Source organism: Tamandua tetradactyla, chromosome 1 (genome assembly GCF_023851605.1).
Source record: "Tamandua tetradactyla isolate mTamTet1 chromosome 1, mTamTet1.pri, whole genome shotgun sequence".
In the NCBI taxonomy this organism is placed as follows: domain Eukaryota; kingdom Metazoa; phylum Chordata; class Mammalia; order Pilosa; family Myrmecophagidae; genus Tamandua; species Tamandua tetradactyla.
In genome coordinates, this window is record NC_135327.1 from 64307784 (window position 1) to 64332947 (window position 25164).

At 36.0% G+C, this 25164-nt stretch overlaps 1 protein-coding gene across 1 annotated transcript in view; it reads right to left on the bottom strand.

Annotated features, from left to right (window-relative positions):
• Positions 1 to 254: 254 nt before the first annotated feature.
• Positions 255 to 25164, bottom strand: part of LOC143648204 (uncharacterized) — a 77938-nt gene continuing 53028 nt past the window's right edge. The window contains 7 exon segments of the mRNA XM_077117875.1: positions 255 to 548; positions 551 to 699; positions 701 to 1707; positions 2165 to 2247; positions 2770 to 2865; positions 3753 to 3879; positions 5427 to 5510. Coding sequence (XP_076973990.1) covers positions 370 to 548; positions 551 to 699; positions 701 to 1707; positions 2165 to 2247; positions 2770 to 2865; positions 3753 to 3879; positions 5427 to 5438 — 1653 coding nt within the window. The 5' untranslated portion in view covers positions 5439 to 5510 and the 3' untranslated portion in view covers positions 255 to 369.

Below are 25164 nucleotides of genomic sequence, written 5' to 3' on the forward strand. Positions count from 1 at the left end.
GGTTAAAGGTATGGCCAAATATTCAAAATGTATAGTCTGAGTTCTCACAACCCACCTAAGGTGACAATACCAGCTGAAGGCTTCCCCATACTGATGACATGCATAGGCTTCCTCTAGTTTGAATAATTTCATGTTGTCTAAGGATAGAAAATAAAGGTTTCCCACATAGATGACATTATTATGGCTTTTGTCCCCTGTGCATTCCCTTATGTTGCCTGGGGGCAGAAATTCAAGCATAAGCTTTCCCATACAGATGGCATTCATGTGATTTCTCTCCACTGTGAACCTTTTCACATAGTCTGAGGTAAGAACAACAAATGAAGGCTTTCTCATATGTATGGAATTCACGGGGTTTCACTCCAGCGTGAGTTATCTCATGTGTCTAAGATGAGAATATTGACTGAAGGTTTTTCCATGTAGATTATATTCATGGAGTTTAACTCCAGTGTGGATTCTCTCATGTTTTTTAAGGATAGAACAATGAATGAAGGCTTTCCCACACAGATGGCATTCATAGGGTTTCACTCCAGTGTGCATTATCTCTTGGTAAAATGAGAATATCTAGTGAAGACTTTCCCAAATAAATGGCATGCATGGGGATTCTCTCCAGTGTGAGTGCTTTCATATTGGTTGATGATAGAACAATGAACGAAGGTTTTTCCACACAGATGGCATTCACAGGGATTTTTTCCAGCGTATTCTCTCATGTTGTCTAAAATGAGGATACTGACTGAAGTTTATCCCACATAGATGACATTCGTGGGGTTTCACTCCAGTGTGAATTCTCTCATGTTTTCTGAGGGTAGAACACTGAATGAAGGCTTTCCCACATGTATGACATTCATAGGGTTTCACTCCAGTGTGTTTTCTCTCATGTATTCTAAGATTAGAATACTGACTGAAGGTTTTACCACATAGATGACATTCATGGGGTTTCTCTCCAGTGTGAGTTCTCTCATGTCGCCTGAGGGAAGAACAATAACTGAAGGCTTTCCCACATGTATCACATTCATAGGGTTTCTCTCCAGTGTGTGTTCTCTCATGCTGTCTAATATAAGAATGTTGACTGAACGTTTTTCCACAAGTATGACATTCATAGGGCTTCACTCCAGTGTGAGTTATCTCATGTCGTCTAAGACTAGAATATCGACTGAAGGCTTTCCGACATAGATGGCATTCATGGGGTTTCTCTCCAGTGTGTGTGCTCTCATGTCGTCTGAGGGCAGAACAATGAATGAAGGCTTTTCCACATGTATGACATTTATAGGGTTTCTCTCCAGTGTGAGTTCTCTCATGTCGCTGAAGATTAGATTGACTGAAGGCTTTTCCTAATAGATTACATTCATAGGGTTTCTGTCCAGTGTGAGTTCTCTCATGCTGTCTAAGGTCAAAAAATTTAATGAAAGTTTCCCCACATAGAAGGCATTCAAATGGTTTATCACCAGTTTGAGTTCCACTGTATTGTTGGAGGCCAGAGCTGCTAATAAATGCTTTAGTACTTCGATGGCATTCAGATGATTTACTTCTAGTGTGAGTCTGTTTAGGTTGATTAAAAGACGACTGGTCAGTGAGGACTTTACCAAGGTGTTTGATTAAATATGGTTTCTGTCTCTTTGGTATTAATGCATGTTGAGTCATGGTGGATCTAAGAGTGGAATCTTCTTGCAAATAATTACATTGAAAGGAATTCTTTTGAGTGTGAGATATCTGCTGTGGGGAATTAGATGAGAGACTGTCAAACATTTGTCCATATATGTACATTTTTTCATTTCCCTACATATGAATTCTCAACTAATCTTTCAGTGACAGTCTCCAATTAAAATTTTTCCCATGTTTGTTTCAGATACACATTATTCACCTTTATTCATGGAGATTTTCTCTATTATATTATCTCAATTGCAGAGCTAAGAAATCAAATTTTGACTTCACAGTTCAACATTTATGCAGATGACCCATGTTTAGGCAATCATCTTTTCATAAGAACACAGTTTAGAGTTTTATGTTCAGTTTAATTTTCCCCTAAATTCAAACAACAACAGATTTTTGCTGGAATAGCATTTAACCCCAACATTAATTACAGCTAGGGTGATTGCACTGAGTTCCTAATTTATTCAATCCTTAGGTATTTATTTAGAAAACTAGGGTTAACACCAAAGAAGCTTACCAATGATATAATGTCAGAATTATCCTTCTGGTAGGTAAGTTGCATGAATATCATTTCTTGCTTTTTACATGCACTTTTCCTGCCTATAATTATTGGAGTAAAACAACAACAACAACAACAAAAACACACATTGTTAGAGTAGCATTACAGGAATGAAAACATTGCAAAGTCCCAAATATCCCTGTCAGTATCTTTCAAACACGGACACTTGGCTAGGAAAAGAATATTAAATTAAGGAATAGTCTAGGCAGAAAAAAACAGTACAGTAGATTAAAAAATCAGAGAAATTTTCAGGATTGAAATATGAGAAAAGTAAAAAGAAGTTGGGAGGTAAAAAAAGGGGGAAAACTTCGAAAAGTAAGAGTAGGACAAGCCGCATTATGTGAAAGTTTAATTTCAAAAGTACATGAATAGTCAAAGATACTTGAATACTGCTTTGTAACTTTATAGAAAAAAGCCCACATATGAAGAATATTTCCCCAATATCCTTGCCTATATTTCAGAAATCATACCTCGCTTAAGGAAACCTGAAGTTTATATTTTCAAGGACCTACTCACTAACTGGCAAGGCCCCCACACTACTAATCCATGCTCCTACCACTCACCTGGACTCTGGTTTTGGAGAAATCTCAATCCTTCTCTCCACACTTCTTCTCCTTGTGCCAGCTGGGAAAGCACATCTGATTTGCAGACCTGACATCCTGTTTGTAGGAAAAAAGATACTTGGAATTTGAGTTAAGTCGTAATAGTGCATTATCAAGTTCATGGCAGGCTACCAAATAGAAAGGTAAGTACTGAAGCAAGGCATAAGTAATCTGAATAGAGAACACTGACAATATTTTGCCAGCAAGGGGTAACTCTTGACTTTGTTCTCATTACAGTGGGAACCTCTGCTGGTTTCTGCCCATGCACAAGTTCAAAGAGAGACTGCAGAATCCTCCGCATTCTAAATGGGATTATTATTTTCAAAAATAATCCAGTAGGGCAGACCACGGTGGCTCATCAGGCAGAGTTCTTGCCTGCCATGCAGGAGTCCCGGGTTCAGTTCCCAGTGCCTGCCCATGCAAAAAAAGAAAAAAAACAACTATCCAGTAAACATAAATTACACCAGAACAATCTAAATTGTATAAGGAAAATGATAGATGTGCAGTTTTTACTATTGTGCTCTGAACCCTCAGAATAGCCATTAGAGCAGAATAATTATTTCAAAATGTTTGCTCTCTTACTTATCCATTCAAAAATTACTAACTTTCTAGCATTACTTTGAGTGTTGGAGAATGAGATTCAAAAAAGACATTAAGTTGTGATCAAGAAGTTAAAATTCTATGGGAGTGAACTATATCTAAATAAAAAATTAGAAAACATTTTAATTAGGTGGTTGTGCTATAAAATAATGTTAAGTAATTTAAACATATTAACAAAATTAAATATTAAAATATAGCACGAGGAATATAAAAATGTTTCAGAACAATACAGAGAAGCTAACATAGATTCTTGAAATAAACAAAAATTTGACAGTTATGAAAGATACAAAGATACAAATAAGATAGATTAGACAGATGATTGACAAATAAATTTTCAGACTCACCCACTGAGACTAGATGATTGATATTCTCCAGCATTACTTCTCTGAACAGCTTTCTCTGAGTTGTGTCTAGCAACGCCCACTCTTCCTGGGTGAAATCTACAGCTACGTCTTTGAAGGTCATTAACTCCTAACAAATCACAGAAATTTGCATTCACACAAGGCCATCCTTAACAAAATCCTGAGTGTGATGCTCAAAATTATAGCACTAAGAAAGCAGAGTCTGTGTATATAAAGCTGAAAATATTTGAAGTTCCATCAAGATCACTCTCAATGCTCAACTGCCATCATCAGCCTTTCAGATAACTCACAGACACACAGACATTTCGAATATATACAACTCCATTGTAAAGGAGTATCACATAACATGTGGTGTGATATATACCTGGAAATTTCTCAACAGACTTGTAACCATGACTTCCTGATGTTGGTTATAACACTAGCTCTAGAACATTCATAACTAAAATGATCTTTTTAATCAATTTCGGGTAAACTACAGATTATTCATCATAAGGCAAGAAATGCCCATGTTATATCACCTCTAAAATAAATGACTAAGGTTGGTTTATTCCTGCATATGGATGACCTCACTTTTCTCTCATTTATAAATTGTTTAACATTATGCTATGCATTTGAACAGATTCAATGTACTTATTTGTGAAGCACTTTCTAAATTCAATTCACTGGTCTATTATTCATTAAAGTGGCAGGGAACTATGAAGCAATATCTAAAATTCTGCAGAACTGAAAAGACTTCATAAAGTAACTCAGTTGTTCATGATAATGTTGAGTACAGGAGATTCAGGATCACATGTCAGGGACCCTTGAGATGGTTGTGCTGAAAGATGGCCCCAGTATAATAATCCTGTGGCAGGAGAGCTTCCATTCTTAACATTATCTGGGGCTTACAACTCCAGTTTTCACTTTCCTTCTTATATCTTCATCTCATCTGTCCATTCAAGATTAAAAGAAACCCTGTAATTGCTTCTGGGCTCTTCAAATCTTAAAAATTTTCACAGTGCCATAAATTCATTCTACTTAAGGAAACATTATTTCCTATACATTGCACCTATTTATAAAACTTGACCAAAGTTGATTTACAAAAATTGAATTTGGGAAACTGGAACAGCATTTTTAAGGACAATTTTAGTTTTCTTTTATTGGTTTCAAAATGTGCACATATAGTCTATCAACACTTTAAGAAAATTAAAATTGGGGAAAATACACAGTTCCTCATTTATTTTTATTTCCTAACCTTCTCTTGTGCTCTGTTCAACAATGCACAGACTTACATCCCAGCATGGATTCACTGAATACACATGCTGAAACCTCAGCCTCCCCACTGACTGCTAACTTCTGCTCTTACTCATCTCTATCACCTGTGTCCATTGCATGCCTAAGCCAACTTCAGGCATTGAAAGGGTTCATGAGGCCATGGGTTGGGTGAGAAAAAGAAAACATCTTTCAACTCTTCAAAGAATACACAACCTGAATGGAGGAATGAACTACTGTCATGTCAGAAAGGAGATAACTTATTGATGAGCCCCAAACTTACCATAACTATTTCAGAGCCTTGAATAGCTCATGAATGGATTTAGAAAGTTTATGCTAATAGAACACTTCCCATCTGCAGGCAAAAGTGGTGTAACTTCAGTGAAAGAAGAATTCCCTACTCACCCGTGGTTGCATTGTCAATAGTGCAGCTTACAATTATCTCCCTTTGGATTTTCACTCAACCAAATAAGCAGTCAGTGAGCAAAGCTGAGAAAGAAGATAGAAGCCTTCAGATTCAAGTCTTGACCACAATTCCCAGACTCATCTATCATGAATCCCAAAGCCTACACTTGGGAGTAAACCCAGTCTAATCAACAGGTATATGAAGTGTGCTCCAAGAAAAAATAGCTGGATTATCTCTCCTCTCTCAGGATCAAGACGCAGAAGTCCTGGCTTATTATTATTTTTTTTAACAAATAATGAATACACGAATATCTTCATTTTACAGATAAAGACACGTACATCATTGGTGTATGTATTAACTATCCCATGCTGTTAAGAGACTTTTACTAATTTCCCTGATTCCAAAACAGGAATTCTTGTATCCTGTCACATGTGGAATTATGTCTCCATCATCAGAGAAAGCAGTCTGGAATTTCTCAAACATAATTATACTCGGTTTAGGGACTAGCATTGGTTCTCCAACATTCGTCCTTAACAAATTTTAAGGAAACAATATATTCTAATCATGGAGCAGATCTACCCAAGGTCTTGATCAATCTAATCATCAAATCTTATCATGATTCCAGAATCCCTTGCATCAGAAAAAAGAAATATATGGGTCATAATGTCATTGTCATATCCCACAATCCTCATAGTAATCAAGATTTGGGAGAAAACCTATTTCCTACTCTGATATTTTATGAAGTGGTAGCTGAAATCTTTTTTATATATTAATCATCATCAGTTGTGAAATCCAACATTTCATTATTTATATATTTGAGTAGATGTATATAATGTAAATTCTCTACTAAAACATTTACAATTACATGCATTTCATGGACAAATAATGATGTGTCATAAACAGAGGAAGAGTTATCTTACCCATTTGTACTTGAAGTCAAGGGAAAAAATGGTTTTATTAAATATATTTAGAAAATGATAAAGTTTAATCATCATACTGACCCTGATGATAAAGGTTAATTTCCCCCCCACATTTCCTGAGAACAATTTCTGTTGTCCCTTTGAGTACTTAACCCATCAGACAATAAACATCTGAAGATTTACCAGATCTGCCCCCATGGGAGGAGACTCTAATTATGTGCCTTGTTGATTACTGCACCTGACACAGCACATTATTAAGTTATTGAAAATGCAGACACTATTCCTAGCACTTTCATATATATCTTGATAATTGAATCATTTTTCCACATTCTAAAATCACTTCAAGTCCCATAGTTTTGAATCTCACATACTCACACATTTCACATTTCTTTTAGCAGATGGAATTAAACTCATAATAACCAGATGAGTGATGTTACTTAATTCACCTCACTTTAACACCAAAATCTCTACAATTCTTCCTATATTCATATCCATTAGTTATTTTTTCTCACTCATTGAAGGGGCAAGTTATCCCTGATTGAATCTCTATCTTTCCCATTTCTTCAGAAACCATATTATTAAGATTGAAATCTTTACTAACTTCTCCCCTTATCACAATCAATCCCCTCATCACTTAAACTCATTTTCTCTTCTATTCTGAAATGAAATGCCCCGGTACTGATTTCATCTCTTATGCCTGATATCCCTATTCTTCCTTTCACAAACTGCATGAGCACTTTTTCTCTTTCCTCACACTGCTTCAAATGATGACTTACCATCACCACTAAAGATTCATCCTACCGTCTCCAATGACCTCCCCAGAAATTAACTGGATTAATTTCTGTAGATCTCAGTCTATAACTTGGAACCAAAGAACTATTTCAACATGACCTCCTTTTGGCAACTTTCTTATTCCTAGACTTCTCTGACATCTCAGTCCTCTAAGGATATTCAAGTTCTTGTAGCCACTCTTTCCTCTTGCATTCTGTGTAGTACTCCTCAAAGAGGATTAGAACATCTCAAGACTCAATGCTACCCTCTTTCTCTCCCATTTTTAGAGTTGCAGTAACTGGGGAATTGAAAAGTTACATATCAATAAAACAAACATTTTGATATAACAATATATGGAAATTGACAGTATTTAGAAAATGGAAATGGGTAAGGCCCACTCACATCTCACTGTTTGGAAAATCCCCCAGAATCCAAAAATAAGAGGAGACATTGAGGTCAATTTAATTCTGAGGCAAGTTCCACAGAATAGTACAACTTTGCTCTCCTCCCGATATTCGGAACTATTTAGCTTCTTTTTCTATGAGAGAATTCACTGTCCATTTGTATTCCCTTTGTATAGGGAAAAACATTTAATGAATGTAATGAGTAATACATTCCAGGGAAAAAGACCTGACTGTACAGATACTGAACCTAATCAGGGTTTTGTTCCATGGGATACATCCTGTTCACCTTGACTGGACTTACAAGATAAATTAAAATTACATTCTTATACAATGTTGAAAAAGAAAGGATGATTTTAAAGCCTAATTGATTAAATACTTTGCAGCTCATTCCTTGTAACAGGAAATATAAAAAGTCATGGAGATACAACAGGGAAGTAGACAGGGTGGGTCTATATGGAAAAAGAGCTAGAATTTCTGGAAGGAGGGCTAAGATTAAAAATAAAGTGAAGACAGGGTGCACAGGTGGTTCAGTGGTAGAATGCTCACCTTTGATGTGGGAGACCCAGGTTTGATTCTTGGACCATGCACCCAAGAAAAATAAATAAATAAATAAATAAATGGGGAAAAAAGGGAAGACAAGAAAATATGAATATGTGTGATAGACATAAATGGGACAAAAATGAAACAGGTTACTGAGATGGATGATGGGGGAAGGAAGTAGTGCAAAGAGGCTATATAGCGGTTGCTAGGAATTGTTAAAGATGTTTACTAACTTTCAAGATAAAGTGGAAAGTCCACTTCTTAAGTCTTTTTCATAGAGGTGAAAATTAAAATGTAAGTACCTACCAGAGTGTACTACATACTTTAATGTTTCTTTCTAAGAACTAGAATTTATGTTGAGTGGAATTCAAGGGACTCACTTTAATTAATTCCCTAATTTTAGATTTTAAATCTGAGTAAGTTTGCAAATATCACCAGGAAAAAGCACGGAGATATATAAGCTTATACTGATAATATATATGAAAATGATTTTGATTTATTAGAAAACAGGCAACTGTTTTCTTATCACAGTGTAGAAGTTTCCCATGTTCCACTGAATACTGTAAGGAAATGGACCTCAAAAACCACTTGAACACTGAAATATCCTGGGAGCTTTAGAAACCATCAATGAGGAGGATCCACACTGGTACATACCAAAGAAAGATTGTTCTTAATAATGATCCTAAAATTGCTCAAAGAGCTAAAGGAAAACATACACAAGAATGAAAGGAAATCAGGAAAATAATAGATGAACACAAAAAAAGAAAGATGGAAATTATGAAAAGGAACCGACGTGAACAGCAGAATAACAAAAATTAAAAATTCCCCAGAGAGTTTCAAAAACAGATTGGAATATTTCTTAAAAATAAAAGACACCTCTACAATTAATGAAGGAAATCATAGGAATTTAGAATGTTTTCTCATTATATAGATAATGGGTTTTTTCCTAACATAAATTGTGAACAATTGATAGAGATTCATGCTTTACTTTTGTACTTTATTTTTTTCTTCCTGTACAAAACACTAAATTTCAGTATAATGGTAATAGTGTTTACACTAGTAATTTGGTAGAGCTTCTATGAGAACAAAATGTGAGTAGTACGTAAGAAAATTTTGAAAACCATAACAGAATATAATCTTATGGAAGACAAGTACTGAACAAAAATGCTGTTGATTATGTCAACAGTGATGACAGAGATGTGATGAAGAAGGTAAAGGTCATAGCTGCGGTTCAGTGATAATTTCTACCCGGGGGTGGGGGGGGGAAGAAACAGATTGGAGTGGAGTGATTGTGAGAAGATGGTAGAGTAAGACACTCTAAAAATCAATGACCCCATCAAAGAAACCATCAAATTCAGGGGAACTATTTGAACCAACTACTTTGAAACTCTGGAGTCTAGTGGAACACTGTGGAGCATGCAGCAAAAGCAGAAGAAGAGGCTGGTAAATTGCAATAAATATCAATGAGTTTCACCCTTCCTGCAGCAGCTACAATTCCCCTTACCCCAGCCTCATGGGAGGTAGCAGTGAGGAACTGAGCTTGGGCTCTTGTGCAGCCTGCTGGTACCAGGGTAGGACATAAAGATTTAGTCCTCCAAACACAGATCTCTACCTCTGATCAGCTACTTCAGATCACCATGGGCCAGCTCTAAGCGCAGACATTGTTCCAACCTGACTCAGACAAAGTAGCAGAGCAATTTTAAATAAAGACAGTAATTGTCCTCAAAACTACAGAAAACAGTAAAGGGCTGCATTACCCACATAAGTGCCGAGTCAAGAAAACACAGTTTTAAAACCCACAGAAGAAGCTCCTGGCTCACCTGCTGGTCCCCCACCCTCAAAACCTCCACAGTGCAATGCACAGCCAACTTGCATTTCCATTGTGGGTTCCAGGCCCTGTTTCATAAGGAGAAGAGTGGCCCCTGTACACATACGGGGGTGCATGTATGTCAGTGTAAATCTTTCATGTAGAAGTCTAAGAGACTGAGTCAGGAAACATGTTTTAAGCTCACCATCCCCAAAGTTTGTCCTGAGGGTAAAAAAGCCCCATGCACACAGCTGGGATAGTGTGAGAAAAATTTAAGTTAAAGCACCCTGGAAAAAGGACTACCTGCATGAAGTAACATAAGACAGCACCCAAGAGGCAGAGGAGGTCAATTTCAAAAGAGGTGGGGGTATTCACTTAAACTTCTGTAAACTATAAATGGGAAAATTTCTACGAACTTTAACAAACACAAGCTCATGAAAAGAAGCAGACACCTCAACTCCAGCTACACAGAGAGAGTTTCAGATAAGACTAAGTGGACCCTACACTTCCTATTTGCCTTGGGCTGATCTTAATCAGAAGGAAACCACCAGTCAAAGAGGAGCCAATTGAGAGAGTAAAGGTGATTTTTGCTTTGGTTTACCTGTATTGATTAGATCCAAGCAATCAAGAAAATGTCATATCAGTAGCTGGGTACAAACTTAAGGAATAGAGAGCTCAGGAACTAAGTCCCAAAGTTAACATTTTCATTATTAAAACATATATGTGCAACAAAATATTCCAAGACGAAGAAAGAGGAAATGATGGACCATCCAAAAGAACGAGATAAAAATCCAGAAACCATCAACAAAGATGACCAGACTCTGGACTTACTGGAGAGAGAGACTTTAAAATAATGATCCTCAGTATGCTCAAGGAGATAAAAGAAAACACTTAGAAATATCTAACATATATGAGGAAACAATGAACAATATGGGAAATTCTCCTGAGAAATATTGGAGTTAAAATAATATAATAACTGAAATGAAAAGTTCTCTACAAAGTTTCAAAAGACCAGAGGTAACAGAAGAAAAAAATCTGTGAACTTGAAGACACCTGAAATGATTTAGGTTGAGGGGGATAAAGTAAAAATGAGTCTAAGAGACTTATGGGACACAAGTATCTCAATACAGACACCATGAGAGTCACAGGAGGAGAAAAAAAGAAAGTGAGAGGAGGACTATTCAAAGAAACATGGCATAAAACTATGTAAATTTAACAAAATTTAGGAACATGAGATTCAAGAATCTCAAGAAACCTCAAACAAGATCAACTCAAAGATAATCATGCCCAGACACACAGCAATTACATTGCCTAACGCCAAGGATTAGGAAAGTATCCTGAAAGCTGCAAGAGAAAAGCAACAAGTTATCTACAAGGGATTCCCAATAAAATTCAGTTTCAATTTAAATTAAAAAACAATAGACACAAGGAGGCAACAGAATGAAATATTTTGTGTTGAAAGAAAAAAATTCCCAACCAAGAATTTTATATCTAGCAAGATATTCTCAGATAAAAGCTGAGGTAATTAATTACCACCAGATCTTCTCTATCAACAAGGCTAAAGGCAGTTCTTCAGACTGAAAGAAAAGGATACCACACAGTGGATTAAAGCAGAATAAAACTAGAACAACCTGTGACAAAGGTAGCATTATGGGTACTTTTAAATAGCAGTTCTATTGTATTTGCTATGTAACCACTTCTTATAGGTGCTAAGATGCAGATTCATAAAAAGCAATGACTTATCAATGGTTTTGGACTTAATGCAAAAAGATATAATTTATAAATACAAACTGAGGGGGTAGAGAACAATTATTTTTATATACAAAATTGAATAAAGTTGGTACCTAATAAAAAGTAGATTTAGGAATATTAAATTTTAACCCCATGGAAACCACAAAGAAAACATATTAAAAATATATACAGAAAGAAATGAGGATTCAAAATAATACAATAAAAAAGGAAAAAAGGCATGGCTATAAGGATTAACAGAAGGACTGAGGGTCAAAAGGCATAAAAGACTCATAAAGACAAAATAGCAAAACAGCACAAGAACTTCATAATCAGTACTTTCTGATGGATTCAGTCTCCAGTGAAAAGGCAGAGATTATGAAGACAGATTAGTTTTAAATGAAGCAATTTAGAGAAACACTTTTTTCTAGTGCTGCATACAGAGTACATGTCCATTAAAAAATAAACAAAAAGACATAACACCCAAAAGCTGCATACAAGAGACTCACATTAAATTCAGACATAATTAGGTTGAAAGTAAAAGGAAGAAAAAACATATATCATGCAAGTAGACTAAAAGAGAATTGGGGTGGCAGTGTGAATATCAGATAAAATAGACAAGTCAAAAATGATTTAAAGGGACAAACCAAGGTCATTATATATTAATAAAGGGGCCAATTTAAAAAGGAGATGTGACAAGTATAAATACATATGTACCTAACAGCATGGCCTTAAAATATATGAAGTAAATACTGACAGATTTGAAGGAAGAAGTAGACAGTTCTATGTTAATAGTAGGATATTTTAATATACCACTTTCAATGACTCCAACTATACATGAATAAAATCTAAAGTCTTCATGTTAAGTGAAATAAGCTAGACAGAAAAGGACAAATATCGTATGAAACCCCTGATATGAAATAATTTTAACAAACAATTTCAAAGTCAGAAACTAAAAGTTAAAAATCAAAACAAAAAATAACACTGAACACAGACAGTGATCCCTACTGTAAGTGACAGACTATAATTCACAGTTAAATTATAAAATGTTCTTTTAAATTGTAACAAATGTACCACATTAATGCAAGGGGTTAATATTAGGGTAGTATATGCAAACTCTGTATTTTTTGTATACTTTTACAGGAACCTATAACATCTCTAATTTAAAAAAAAAAAACCACTGGGGCTGGCTGAAGAACCAGTGAATTTGAAGATGAGACAGCTGAAATCAGACAGTCTAAGAAGCACAAGGTAGAAAAAAATGAAGAAAAATGAAAAGACCTTGAGGGACTTATGGGACAATAGAGTGGGCTGAAACTGTATGGTCCCCAGAAAAACATATGGGTGTGGACCCATTATTAGTATAACCTTTTGATTAAGCTATACAGTTAAGGTATGATTCACCCCATTCAGGAAGGGTCTTGATACTCTTGTGGAGTCCTTTATGAACAGATTACAGAGGAATATTCTGGGAAACCTGGAAGAGAAGGGAAAGACCAGCAAACACTGCCATGTGCCTTGGGCATGGCACAGGAGCCAAGGATGACCAGCAGAAAATCTTCAAAGTATCACTTGTTGAGGCCTCATTTTGAACATTTTCATGACATCAAAATTGTAACATTCTAAGATAATACTGCACTGCTGAATCATTACATAGTATCTGCTTTGAGCAGCCTACAAAACTAAAACAGATCTTGGTACCCAGACTGGGAGGCTGCTATTGTAAACACCAAAAATGCAGAAATAGTTTTGGAGTTGGGTAATGGGTAGAGACTGCAATTGTGAGCTGTAAGATAAAATTAGGCTTAGACTGCCTTGAAGAAACTGTTGCTAGAGTTAGGGACATGAAAGGTACTTCTGATGAGGCCTTATATGAAAATGATGCATGAGTTACTGGAAATTGGAGGAAAGGTGATCCTTAGTTTACAATGGCAGAGAACTTGGCAAAATTAAGTTCTGATGTTGGGTAGAAGGGAAAAATTAGAAAGTAATGAGCTTTGCTATTTAGCTAAGAAGATTTCCAAGCTACATGTGCTAGGTACAGGGTGATTTCTCCTTGCAGCTTACAGTAAAATGACAGAGAAGGGAGGTGGTGAGAATTGAACTACTGGGAACAAAGAAACTAGAAATGGATGGTTTGGAAACTAAGGAGTTACACGAAGGTGAGTCCCCAAAGAACATGTCCCCTATGAGAATTTTACTAAACATGGATCCAGTCAGACATTTCAGTGTAAAACAGGAAGGGAGGTTGTGCTGGTTTGAAATGGTTATGTACCCCAGAAAAGTCATCTTTTTAACCCTAATCCAATCTTGTGGGGGTAGACCTATTGTTTGGGTAAGATCTTTTTTATTAAGTTGTTTCTATGGAGATGTGACTTAACCACTTGTGGGTAGGAACTTTTGATTAGGTATTTTAAATGGAGATGTGTCTCTGTCCAATCAAAGTGAGTTTTAATCTGCCTACTGGAGTCCAATAACAGGGAACCATTTTTGAAAAAGTTTCAGGGCTGACACAGACAAAGATGTTTGAAAATCCATAAAGAAAATACCCCTGGGGAAGGTGTTTGAAACCAGAACACAAAGGACCACAAGATACCAACCATATGCCTTCCCAGCTGGCAGAGGTGTTCAAGACAACATCAGCCTTTCCTAAGACAAGGTATCTTTCTCTGGATACCTTGGCTTGGACATTTTTATGGTCTTAGAACTGTATACTTATAACTTAATAAATACCAAGGCATTTCTGGGACATGGTATTCTAGTAGCATTAGCAAACTAAAACAGAGGTGGAGCTGCCCAAAAATAACTGTAGAAAATCCTACTGTCTGATGGACAAGTAAAATCAACAATTTTCAGGTGAGATCTGTATGAATGGAACCACTGCCAAGCAAGGCAAAATTCACTTCAAGGGGAGAGCCCTGGAAGCTGAGGCCTGCACTAAACATATCTTTTCAAGCCAAGATTACTTGAAAAGGCATTAATTCTGTCAGTGTAGTCTTTTATAAATGGAACGAATATAGAGACAGAGAAAAATAAAGACACAGAAGCAAGCAGCTAGAAAGCAATGAAACCCAGAAAAGAACAGCGAGACCCACAGACACTGCCATGTCCATTGTCATGTGACAGAGGAGCCAAGGATTGCCTGCAGGGTGCTCTTCAGGAAGAAAGCATCACCTAGATGATGACTTGATTTTGGCATTTTCATGGCTTCAATACTGTTAAGCACGTAAACCTAATAAATTCCCATTGTTTAAGCAGAACCATTTCATAGTATCTGTTTTGTGAAGCTTAGGAAAGTAAAACAGACATCAAACACATCAATATCTGCATTAAGGAAGTTCCAGCAGGTGAAAAAAGACAGAGAGAGAGATTATTCAAAAAAAGTGGCTGAAAAATTAACAAATTTATTGAAAGACTTGTTATACACATCCAAGATTCACATGAACACCAAACAAATATAATCACCCTCTGTTATGTTATAGTCAAACTGCTGAATGAAAAGATAAAGAGAAAAATCATACCAGAAAAACTTTAAAATTAAAGAAAAATACATAAAACTGCACAGTGAGCTCTAACATAAAGTATGGATTACAAATAATAGCATAATGATAATAATATTTCATCAATTGCAAAAAAAAAGAAAAACAAATGTAAGAGCAACAAGTAAATAGCTAGGAATGGTTCAGAACTGCTGGGGAACCAACAGTGACCAGACACAGCACACATGAGTTTGGATAAGATGGAACGGCTGAGATCCCACAAAGAAATCTCATTAGATAGAACTAGAAGCGCACTCAGATGCCAGCATTACACCAGGCAAGGCCAGAATTAAGTTCCTCTGAGAGACAAAGTTAACTAGTCAAAGGAGTTAATTCCCTAGAGGGTGTATCTCCCCCAAGAAAAGGAGTCGGGGGCCAGCTCAAGGGGAATCCCTCCCTCAAGGAATACAGGCCCCAAGGACTGGAAAACTAAAGCAATTAAAGTCATCATACTACCTGACCTGTCTCAACTACCTCCTGACAGGGAGTCTGCTGAAATTAAAAGCACCACATCACTTTAAGCTGGTGGGAAGACACAAGCAGACAAGCATCACGTGCTGGGAAGGATAGGAAAAGCACAGAGTCTATAGCCATCATAGAAAAATCTGACAACCTCCTCCTCCTGGGTCTCACACTCAGGGAAACTGGTGCTGGCTACAATATCCTCCTCAGATGTGGACCTGTCTGGTCTGGGAAAATATGATTGGGGTCTATAATATCTTAGGAAATCCTCCTCAAAAAAAGGAAAAAAAAAAGGCTCCAATTAGGCACAGCAAGAAAGAAGAAAATAATTGAAAAATTCTGATCAGTTAAACAGAAACTATGCTAGAGGTCCAGAATAAGTTGATCTGAATGCAAAAGGACAGAAGACAAAGCCCTCCAGCAAGAAAATCCTAGGGAAAAGAGTGAAAACAACCTCCAGAATAAAGTAATTATGGAAATCAAATATCCAGACACCAGGAAAAGACAAGTCATAGTAGGAAAACTGAAGATATGGCCCAGTCAAAGGAACAAACCAATACTTCAAATGAGACACAAGAGTTGAAACAACTAATTCAGGAGGTATGAACAGACATGGAAAATCTCATCAAATCAAATCAACAAGTTAAGGAAAGATATAAAGAAGACACTGGGTGAACAAAAAGAACTCAAAAGTTTGAATAAACAAATCACAGAACTTAAGGGAATGAAAGGAACAATAGAAGAGATGATAGTAACAATGGAAACATACAACAACAGATTTTAAGAGGCAGAAGAAAGGATTAGTGAGGTAGAGGACTGGACATCTGAAATCAAACACACAAAAGAAAATATGGGGAAAAGAATGGAAAAATATGAGCACAGTCTCAGGGAACTGAATGACAACATGAAGCTTACAAATATGCATGTTGTGGGTGTCCCACAAGGAGAGAAGGGAAAAGGAGGAGAAAGGCTAATGGAGGAAATCATACTCAAAATTTCCCATCTCTTATGAGACATAAAATTACAAATCCAAGAAGTGCAGCATACCCCAAACAAAATAGATCCAAATTGACATACTTCAAGACTTTACTGATCAGTTTGCCAAATGTCAAAGAGAAAGAGAGATTTTTGAAAGCAGCAAGAGAAAAGCAATCCATCACATACAGAGGAAGCTCAGTAAGACTCTTTGAGGATTTCTCAGCAGAAATCATGGAGAGGAGAAGGCAGTGGCATGATATATCTAAGATTCTAAAAGAGAAAAATGGCAAAACAAGAATTCTGTAACAGCAAAAACTGACCTTCAAAAATGAGGGGGACATTAAAATACTTTCAGACAATCACTAAGAGTATTTGTGACTAAGAGGCTGGCTCTGTAAGAAATACTAAAGAGAGCACTACAGACAGATAGGAAAAGGCAGAGAGAGAGGTTTGGAAAAGAGTGCAGAAATGGAGACAATCAGTAAAGATGAGAAAAAAATAAAAACTATTAGATGTGACATTATAAAATCCAAAAGACAAAATGGCATAAGTAAAGTACTGCCTTTACAATAATAACATTATACATTAATAGATTAAACTCCCCAATCAAAGACACACACTGGCAGAATGAATTAAAAAACAAGACCCAAAAAAATCAAAGCTGATGGTGGAGTTGTAGAGAGAAGATAGGATTTGACAAATGAAAATGATTGCTGAATCAATAAATTGATCTCTTTTAGTCTCCAGTATCTTAGAGCAGCTAGAAGTGAAAACCTAAAATTGTGGAGTTGTAACCCATGTTAAACTCTGTAATGTGGTCTACAACTAATTGTGATCCTGTGTTTTGAAATTTATTGCTTTTGTGTATAGATGTTATTTTTTCACAAAAAAAAAAAGAAAAAAGTCAATTGTGGTGATAAAAAAATATTTAACCCTTCTAGACCCCCATATTCTAGAGAAGCTAGAAGAAAAAATCTGAGAGGATCATATGGCAGCCCATGACAAATTTTGGGATCTGTTCTGTAACTACTTGTTGAGGAGTGCTGTGGTAGTTAGATTCAGTTGTCAACTTGGCCAGGTGAACATACCTAGTTTTGTTGCTGTGGACATAAGCCAATGGTATGTGAACCTCATCTGTTGCTGATTACATCTCCACTCGGTTAGGAGGTAGGCCTGCTGCAATGAATGACGTTTGACTTAACTGGCTGGTGCTTAAATGAGAGAGCGCAACATAGCACAGACCAAGCAGCTCAGCATTCCTCATCTCAGCACTCGCAGCTCAGCCCAGGCCCTTGGAGAAGGAAGAAATCACCCCGGGAAATGTTGTTGGAACCTGGAGGCCTGGAGAGAAGGCCAGTAGAGACCATCCTGTGCCTTCCCACGTAAGAAAGAACCTCAGTGGAAAGTTAGCTGCCTTTCCTCTGAAGAACTAACAAAATAAATCCCCTTTTATTAAAAGCCAATCCGTCTCTGGTGTGTTGCATTCTGGCAGCTAGCAAACTAGAACAAGTGCTTTGAAAACTATTGCTTTTTTCTTTCTTTGCTTTGTATATATGTTATACAATATAATAAAAAAGTTAAAAACAAAAAAAAACAAAAAACAGGATCCATCCATATGCTGTCTACAGGAGACCCATCTTAGACCAAAGGACAAAATTAGGTTGAAAGCGAAAGGATGGGAAAAGATATTTAACGCAAACAACAATCAGAAAAGAGCAGGGGTAGCTATTCTAACATCTGATAACCTAAACTTCAAATGTAAAATAACTGAGAGGGATAAAAAAGGACACTACATATTCATAAAAGGAACAATTAAACAAAAAAAATAACAATTATAAATATTTATGCACTGAGCCAGAGTGCTCCAAAATACATGAGGTAAACACGGACAACAATGAAGGGAGAAACAGACACCTCTACCATAAGAGCTGGAGATTTCAATTTCCTGCTATCATCAATGGATAAAATCATCTAAACAGAGGAGAAATAAAGAAACAGAGAATTTGAATAATACGATAAATGAACTAGACATAACAGACATTTACAGAATATTACAACCCAAAACAGCAGGATACATGTTTTTCTCAAGAGGTCATGGATCATTCTCGAGGATAGACCACATGCTGAAAGCAAGTCTCAGTAAATTTACAAAGATTGAAATCATACAAAACACTTCCTCGGCTCATGATGCAATGAAAGCTGGAAATAAATAACAGGCAGAGAGCTAGAAAATTCACAAATATATGGAGACTAAACAACAAAACAAGCAGTGGGTAAAGGAGGAAATTACAAGAGAAATCAGTAAATAACTCAAAGCAAATGAAAATGAAAACACAACATATAAAAATTTATGGGATGCAGCAAAGGCAGTATTAAGAGGGAAATTTGCTGCCTTAAAAGTCTATATTACAAAAGAAGAAAGAGCAAAAATCAAAGAATTAACTGTTCACTTGTAACAAAGAGAGAAAGAAACAGCAAACTAACCCCAAAGCAAACAAAAGGAAAGAAATAAAGATTAAAGAATACATGAAATTGACAGCATGAAATCAATCAAGAAACCAGGAGTTAGCTCTCTGAGAAAACCAATAAAATCGATGGACCCTTGGTGATCAAAAGAAGAGAGAGAAGATGCAAAAAAATAAAATCAGAAATGGAAGAAAACAAAATAAACCACTGACCTCACAGAAATAAAGGAGGTAACATGAGGACACTATAAACAACTATATATGCTAATAAACTAGACAACGTAGGTAAAACTGACAACTTCCTGGAAAAGCATGAACAACGAACAATGACTCCAGAAGAAAAAGATGACTGCAACAAACCAATCAAAAGTAAAGCAATTGAATCAGTCACCAAGAAGTTTCTCCAAAAAGGAAAAGCTCAGGATCAGATGGATATACATGTGAATTCTACCAAGCATTCAAGAAAGAAGCAGTACCAATACTGCTCAAACTCTTTTAAAAAAATTTAAGAGGCAGGAAAGCTACCTAGTTCATTCTACGAAACCAACATCACCCTAACACCAAACCCAGACAAAGATACTATCAGAAAAAAAATTACAGACCAATCACTGTAATGAAGATAGGTGCAAAAATCTTCAACAAAAAAATACACGTAAATAAAATTCAGCAGCACATTAAAATAATTAGACACCATGACCAAATGGGATTTATTCCAGGTATGTAAGGATGGTTCAACATAAGAAAATCAATTGAAGTAATAAACCATATCAACAAATCAAAGTAGAAAAACATGATCATTTCAACTGATGTAAAAAGGCATTTAACAAAATTCAACATCCTTTCCTGATGAAAACACTTAAAAAGATAAGAATAGAAGGGACTTTCCTCAATACACTAAAGGGAATATATGAAAAACACACAGCTAACATCATCCACAATGGGGAAAGGCTGAAAGCTTTCCCTCAAAAATCAGAACAAAACAAGAATGCCAACTGTCACCATTGTTATTCAACATCGTGCTAGAAGTTCTAGTTAAAACAATCAGACAAGAAAAAGAAATAAAAGCATCCAAATTAGAAAGGAAGAAGTAAAACTCTTACTGTTTTATGCTATACTATACATCAAAAATCCAAAACATCTACAGCAAAGATACTACAGCTAATTAATGAGTAGAGCAAAGTGGCAGGGTACAAGATCAACTCCCAAAATCTATAGAGTAGTGATGAGGAATCAGAGGAGAAAATTAAAAAAAAAAAAATCCATTTACAATAGCAACCAAAAGAATAAAATATTTAGGAATAAATTTTAAAAAGGATAAAAAGATCTATATACAGAAAACTACAAGAAACTGCTAAAAGAAATCATGGAATATGTAAATAAACGGAAGGGTCTACCATATTCTTAGATTGGAGGATTAAATATATTTAAGATGTCAATTCTACCCAAATTGATCTACAGATTCAATGCAATACCAATTAAAATTCCAAAATCTTACTTTGCAGAAATAGAAAAACCAATAATTAAATTTATTTGGAAGGTCAGGGTGCCTCAAAAAGCTAAAAATATCCTGAGAAAAACATGAAGTGGGAAGTCTTACATTACCTGAATTTAAAGCACATTATGAAGCTACAATGTTCAAAACAAGGGTGGGGGTTGCAAGGATTGGTCAGTGGTAGAATTCTCGCCTATAATGCAGGAGACCAGGGTTTGATTCCTAGCCTATGCACTTCCCAAAAACAAACAAGGAAAAACAAACAAAAATTCAACAAATGGTGCTGCAATAACTGGATACCCTCATGGAAAAACAATGAAATGTGACCTCCGCTGTACAGCATACAAAAAACAAAAACAAAAACAAAAAACAGGAGTGTTTATTGGTTATCTTTCTCCTGGGAACCATGAAATCATCTAAAATTTAGTGTTGATGGACTACTGACCTTGAACATTATACATGATGCCTAATGAATGTAGGTGGCTGAACGATGCACTGAGTAGTGGATTGGTGAACAACAGTGTACATATATGATGAATATTGTGCTGCTGCAAAAAGGAACGAAGTTGTACAGAATGCAACATTGTGAATGAACCTCTGAGACATCTGATGTGGCAAAATAAGCCAGAAACAAAAGGGCAAATATTCCAAGATCTCATTTAGAAAATACTTACAAGAAAACTGTGGGCTAGATTGTAAACTCTTATTATAGCAGTCACATTTAGTCCAGACTGGCAACTATTATTTCTGAATTTTTATGGGCTGTTTTATATATGTATAACCTGGTATTTAGAGGTAAGAATGAAATTGATTGGGTCAGAATTAAGGTAATTGAGAAAACAGGGGTAAGGAAGATATTGCCTGTATTTCAGAACTTGACCTATTCTTTGGACCAAAACAAGAAAGTTTTATTACGTCCACAACCTGTTTTCTGTAGCATATAATCTAAGTCAACCTGTGTGGATAGATCATTTAAAGAATCCAAACACAGGGAGCCCAGAATAAAAATGAGAGTCTTTAATCCTGTATAGCTTAATGTAATGCCTGGACACAACCCACTGCAAGTTAAGCAGATAATCAAAAAGTATTAGCAAAGTCCCTTGAGAATAGGGGAACAAATATGAAAATATTAAACTTTCCAACTGGGAAAACCCCAGATACTATGCCAAAATTAGGGACAACCAAATAAAAAGGCCAAGCTCTTGATCTTGTAAAGGTTATGGATGTAGTGGAAGAAGCTTAGCCTACCTATAGGTGGGCCCAAGAGCCACCCCAAGAGGATCTCTTTGGTTGCTCAGATGTGCCTCACTCTCTATAAGCTCAACTATGAAAGCGAAATCACTGCCTTCCCCACTACATGGGACATGACATCCAGGGATGAAAGTCTCCCTGACAGCATGGGAGATGGCTCCCAGAGATGAGTCTAGCCTTAGCACTGTGGGATTGATAATTACATCCTGAACAAAAGGGGGAAAAGAAGTGTAACAAATAAGGTACCAGTGGCTCAGAGAGTTCAAACGGAATCTAAAGGCTCCTGTGGAGGTCACTCTTATACAAGCTTCAGTTAGAAACTGCTACCTGTCATAATTTGCCAGACCCCAACCAAAACCTCCAGCCAATCCTAAAGAACACAGGTAATATATAAGATTCTACAAAGGTTCCATACACTAGGGTAACTTTCCAGAAATCAACAACCTCTAGATGGGTTCCTGGACCAGACAAGTCCTGAAACCTAGAGAGGCCAGCCTTTCCAGAACATCAGCTATTTCCATCTCCATACCCCTTATTATTGACAGCCTTTCCGAGATGAAAAAGTTAGAATGGGCATAGCCCAAATACCCCTAAAGAGTGGGAGAAAGATCAAAGGTGATGGTGGAGTTATACAGAGAAGGCAGGGTTTAACAAATGAGTATGACTGCTGAATCATTATATTGATATTTCTTTTAGTCTAGAAGTAAAAACCCAAAATTGTGGAATTGTAATCCATATCAAACTCTGAAATCTGGTCTATAACTAATTGCTGCATTGTTTGTTGAAATTTATTGTTTTTCTTGTTTATGTTATTTTTCACACAAAAAAAATGATGATTAATAAAACATACATTTCTTCCAGCCTCCAATGTTCTCGAGCAACCAGAAGGAAAAATCTGAGATGATGATATGGCAACCCATAACAAATCCTGGGATCTGTCCTGGAACTACTTGTTGAAGACTGCTTTGAAAACCACTGTTTTATCTTTCTTTGTTTTTTATATATGTTATATTATATTATTTTAAAAAGTTAAAAAGAAAGTGATGGTGGAGTTTATACAGAGAAGGCGGGATTTAACAAATGACTATGAGTGCTGAATCATTATACTGATATTTATTTGAGCCTCCAATACCTTAGAGCAGCTAGAAATAAAAATCTAAAATTGTAGAATTGTAACCCATAATAAACTCTGAAATCTCTTCTACAACTAATTGTTGCGATGTACTTTGAAATTTATTGCTTTCATGTATATACATTATTTAAAGAAAAGAAGGAGAATAATAGAGAAGATAGGATATAACAAATGAGTATAAATGCTGAATCACTGTATTGATATTTCTGTTGGTCTCCAGTGTCTCAGGGAAGCTAGAAGAAAATATGAAAAATTGTGGTCTAACCCATACTAAATTTTAAAATCTGTTCTCTAACTTCTTGTTAAAATGCACTTGGAAATTTATTGCTTTTTTTGTATATATATGTTGTATTTTGTATATATGTTATATTGTATGTATCTTGTTAAAATGTACATGGAAATTTATTGTTTTTGTATATATGTTATATTTATATATGTATAAAATGTATATAACATTTTTAAAAATGTTAAAAAAAAAAGACCAAATATAGTATAGCCTCATTTAGAAAATACTTAAAAGAAAACAGGAGCCTAAATTGTAAGCTACCATCACATTTAGCCTGAAGTGGTAATTATTATTACTGGATTCTGAGAGGCTGTATAACCTGGTATTTAGAGATAAGAATGAAGTCGATCAGGTTTGGATTAAGGTAATTCAGAACACAGTTTAAGGAAGACACTGTCTGATTTCAGAACCTCATTTACTCTTTTATTTTTTTTAATTTTTATTAATAAAACCAATCAACATACAACATGAACATGCTTAACATGTGAACATTCCATACTTGGTGCGCAATCAATGGCTCACAATATCATCACACAGTTCAATATTTATCATGATCACTTCTCAGAACATTTACATCACTCCAGAAAAAGAAATAAAAAGAAAAAAGAAAAAACTCATACATGCCATATCCCTTACCCTTCCCTCTAATTGACGGCTAGTATTTCCCTATACCCAATTTATTTTAACATTTGTTCTCCCTATTATTCATCTGAGTAACAAAAGCGATTCTCTGGTAGTGACTCTTAGGCCTAATTTTAAGTAGGCTTAGCCTATCCTTTGTGGGGATAAGTTTTATCCCCACAAAGCTCATTCTAGGGTTTCTGTTCCACGTTGCCAGAGAGATTTACACCCCTGGCAGTCACCCACATAGAGAGGGGAAGGTCAGTGAGTTTGCTTGCTGTGTTGGCTGAGGGATAGGCCACATCTGAGTAACAAAAGCGATTCTCTGGCAGTGACTCTTAGGCCTAATTTTAAGTAGGCTTAGCCTATCCTTTGTGGGGATAAGTTTTATATGAACAAACCCCAAGATTGAGGGTTCAGCCTATTGATTTTGTTGTCCTCACTGCTTGTGAGAATATCAGGCCTTCTCCAAATGGGAAAGTTGAATTTTCCCCCTCTCACCATTCCACCAAGGAGACTTTGCAAATACTTTTTTATTCACTGTTCAAATCACTCTGGGATTTATGGGGGCAGCACTCTGGACAAACCTACAAAATTTCACACCCTACTCAAGGTTCCAAGTACTTATGGTGTTCAATTAAACTGCACTAGTCAAAATACAAATTTTGAACCAAATAAACATTTTTTGCTTTAGTCTCAGGCATAAGTTGAATTTTTAAAATAAGAATTACCATCTATGTTCTTCTTCAGTCAAACACATTTTTTAATTTGTACATTTAGCTAGTGACTATCATTGCACACTCTAGGCATTCCTAGATTATACCATCTCAGTCTTTATTATATATCTTTTCTTCTGATTTCATTTGTGCCCCCAAGCCCTCCTCCCTGTATCATTCTCACATTCAGCTCCATTCTGTGTCCTAATATTATTGTACTACACTTAGGTAGTACTGTGCTATCCATTTCTGAGTTTTTACAATCAGTCTTGTGACACAATCAATATCCCTTCAGCTACAATTATCCAATATCTACCCTATTTCTACCTCTGGATAGTCTCCGTCCTTAACTGAAATTCTCCAAGCTCATTCATTAATGCTAGACCATATAGTATTAATTCTTTTGTTTCTGGCTAATCTCAGCATAATGTCCTTAAGGTCCATCCATGTTGTTATATAATTCATAACTTTATTCTGTCTTACAGCTGCATATTCCATCATATGTATATACCAGAGCTTGTTTAGCCACTCGTCTGTTGATGGACATTTGGGCTGTTTCCATCTCTTGGCAATTATAAATAACGCTGCCATAAACACTGGTGTGCAAATGTCCGTTTGTGTCCTT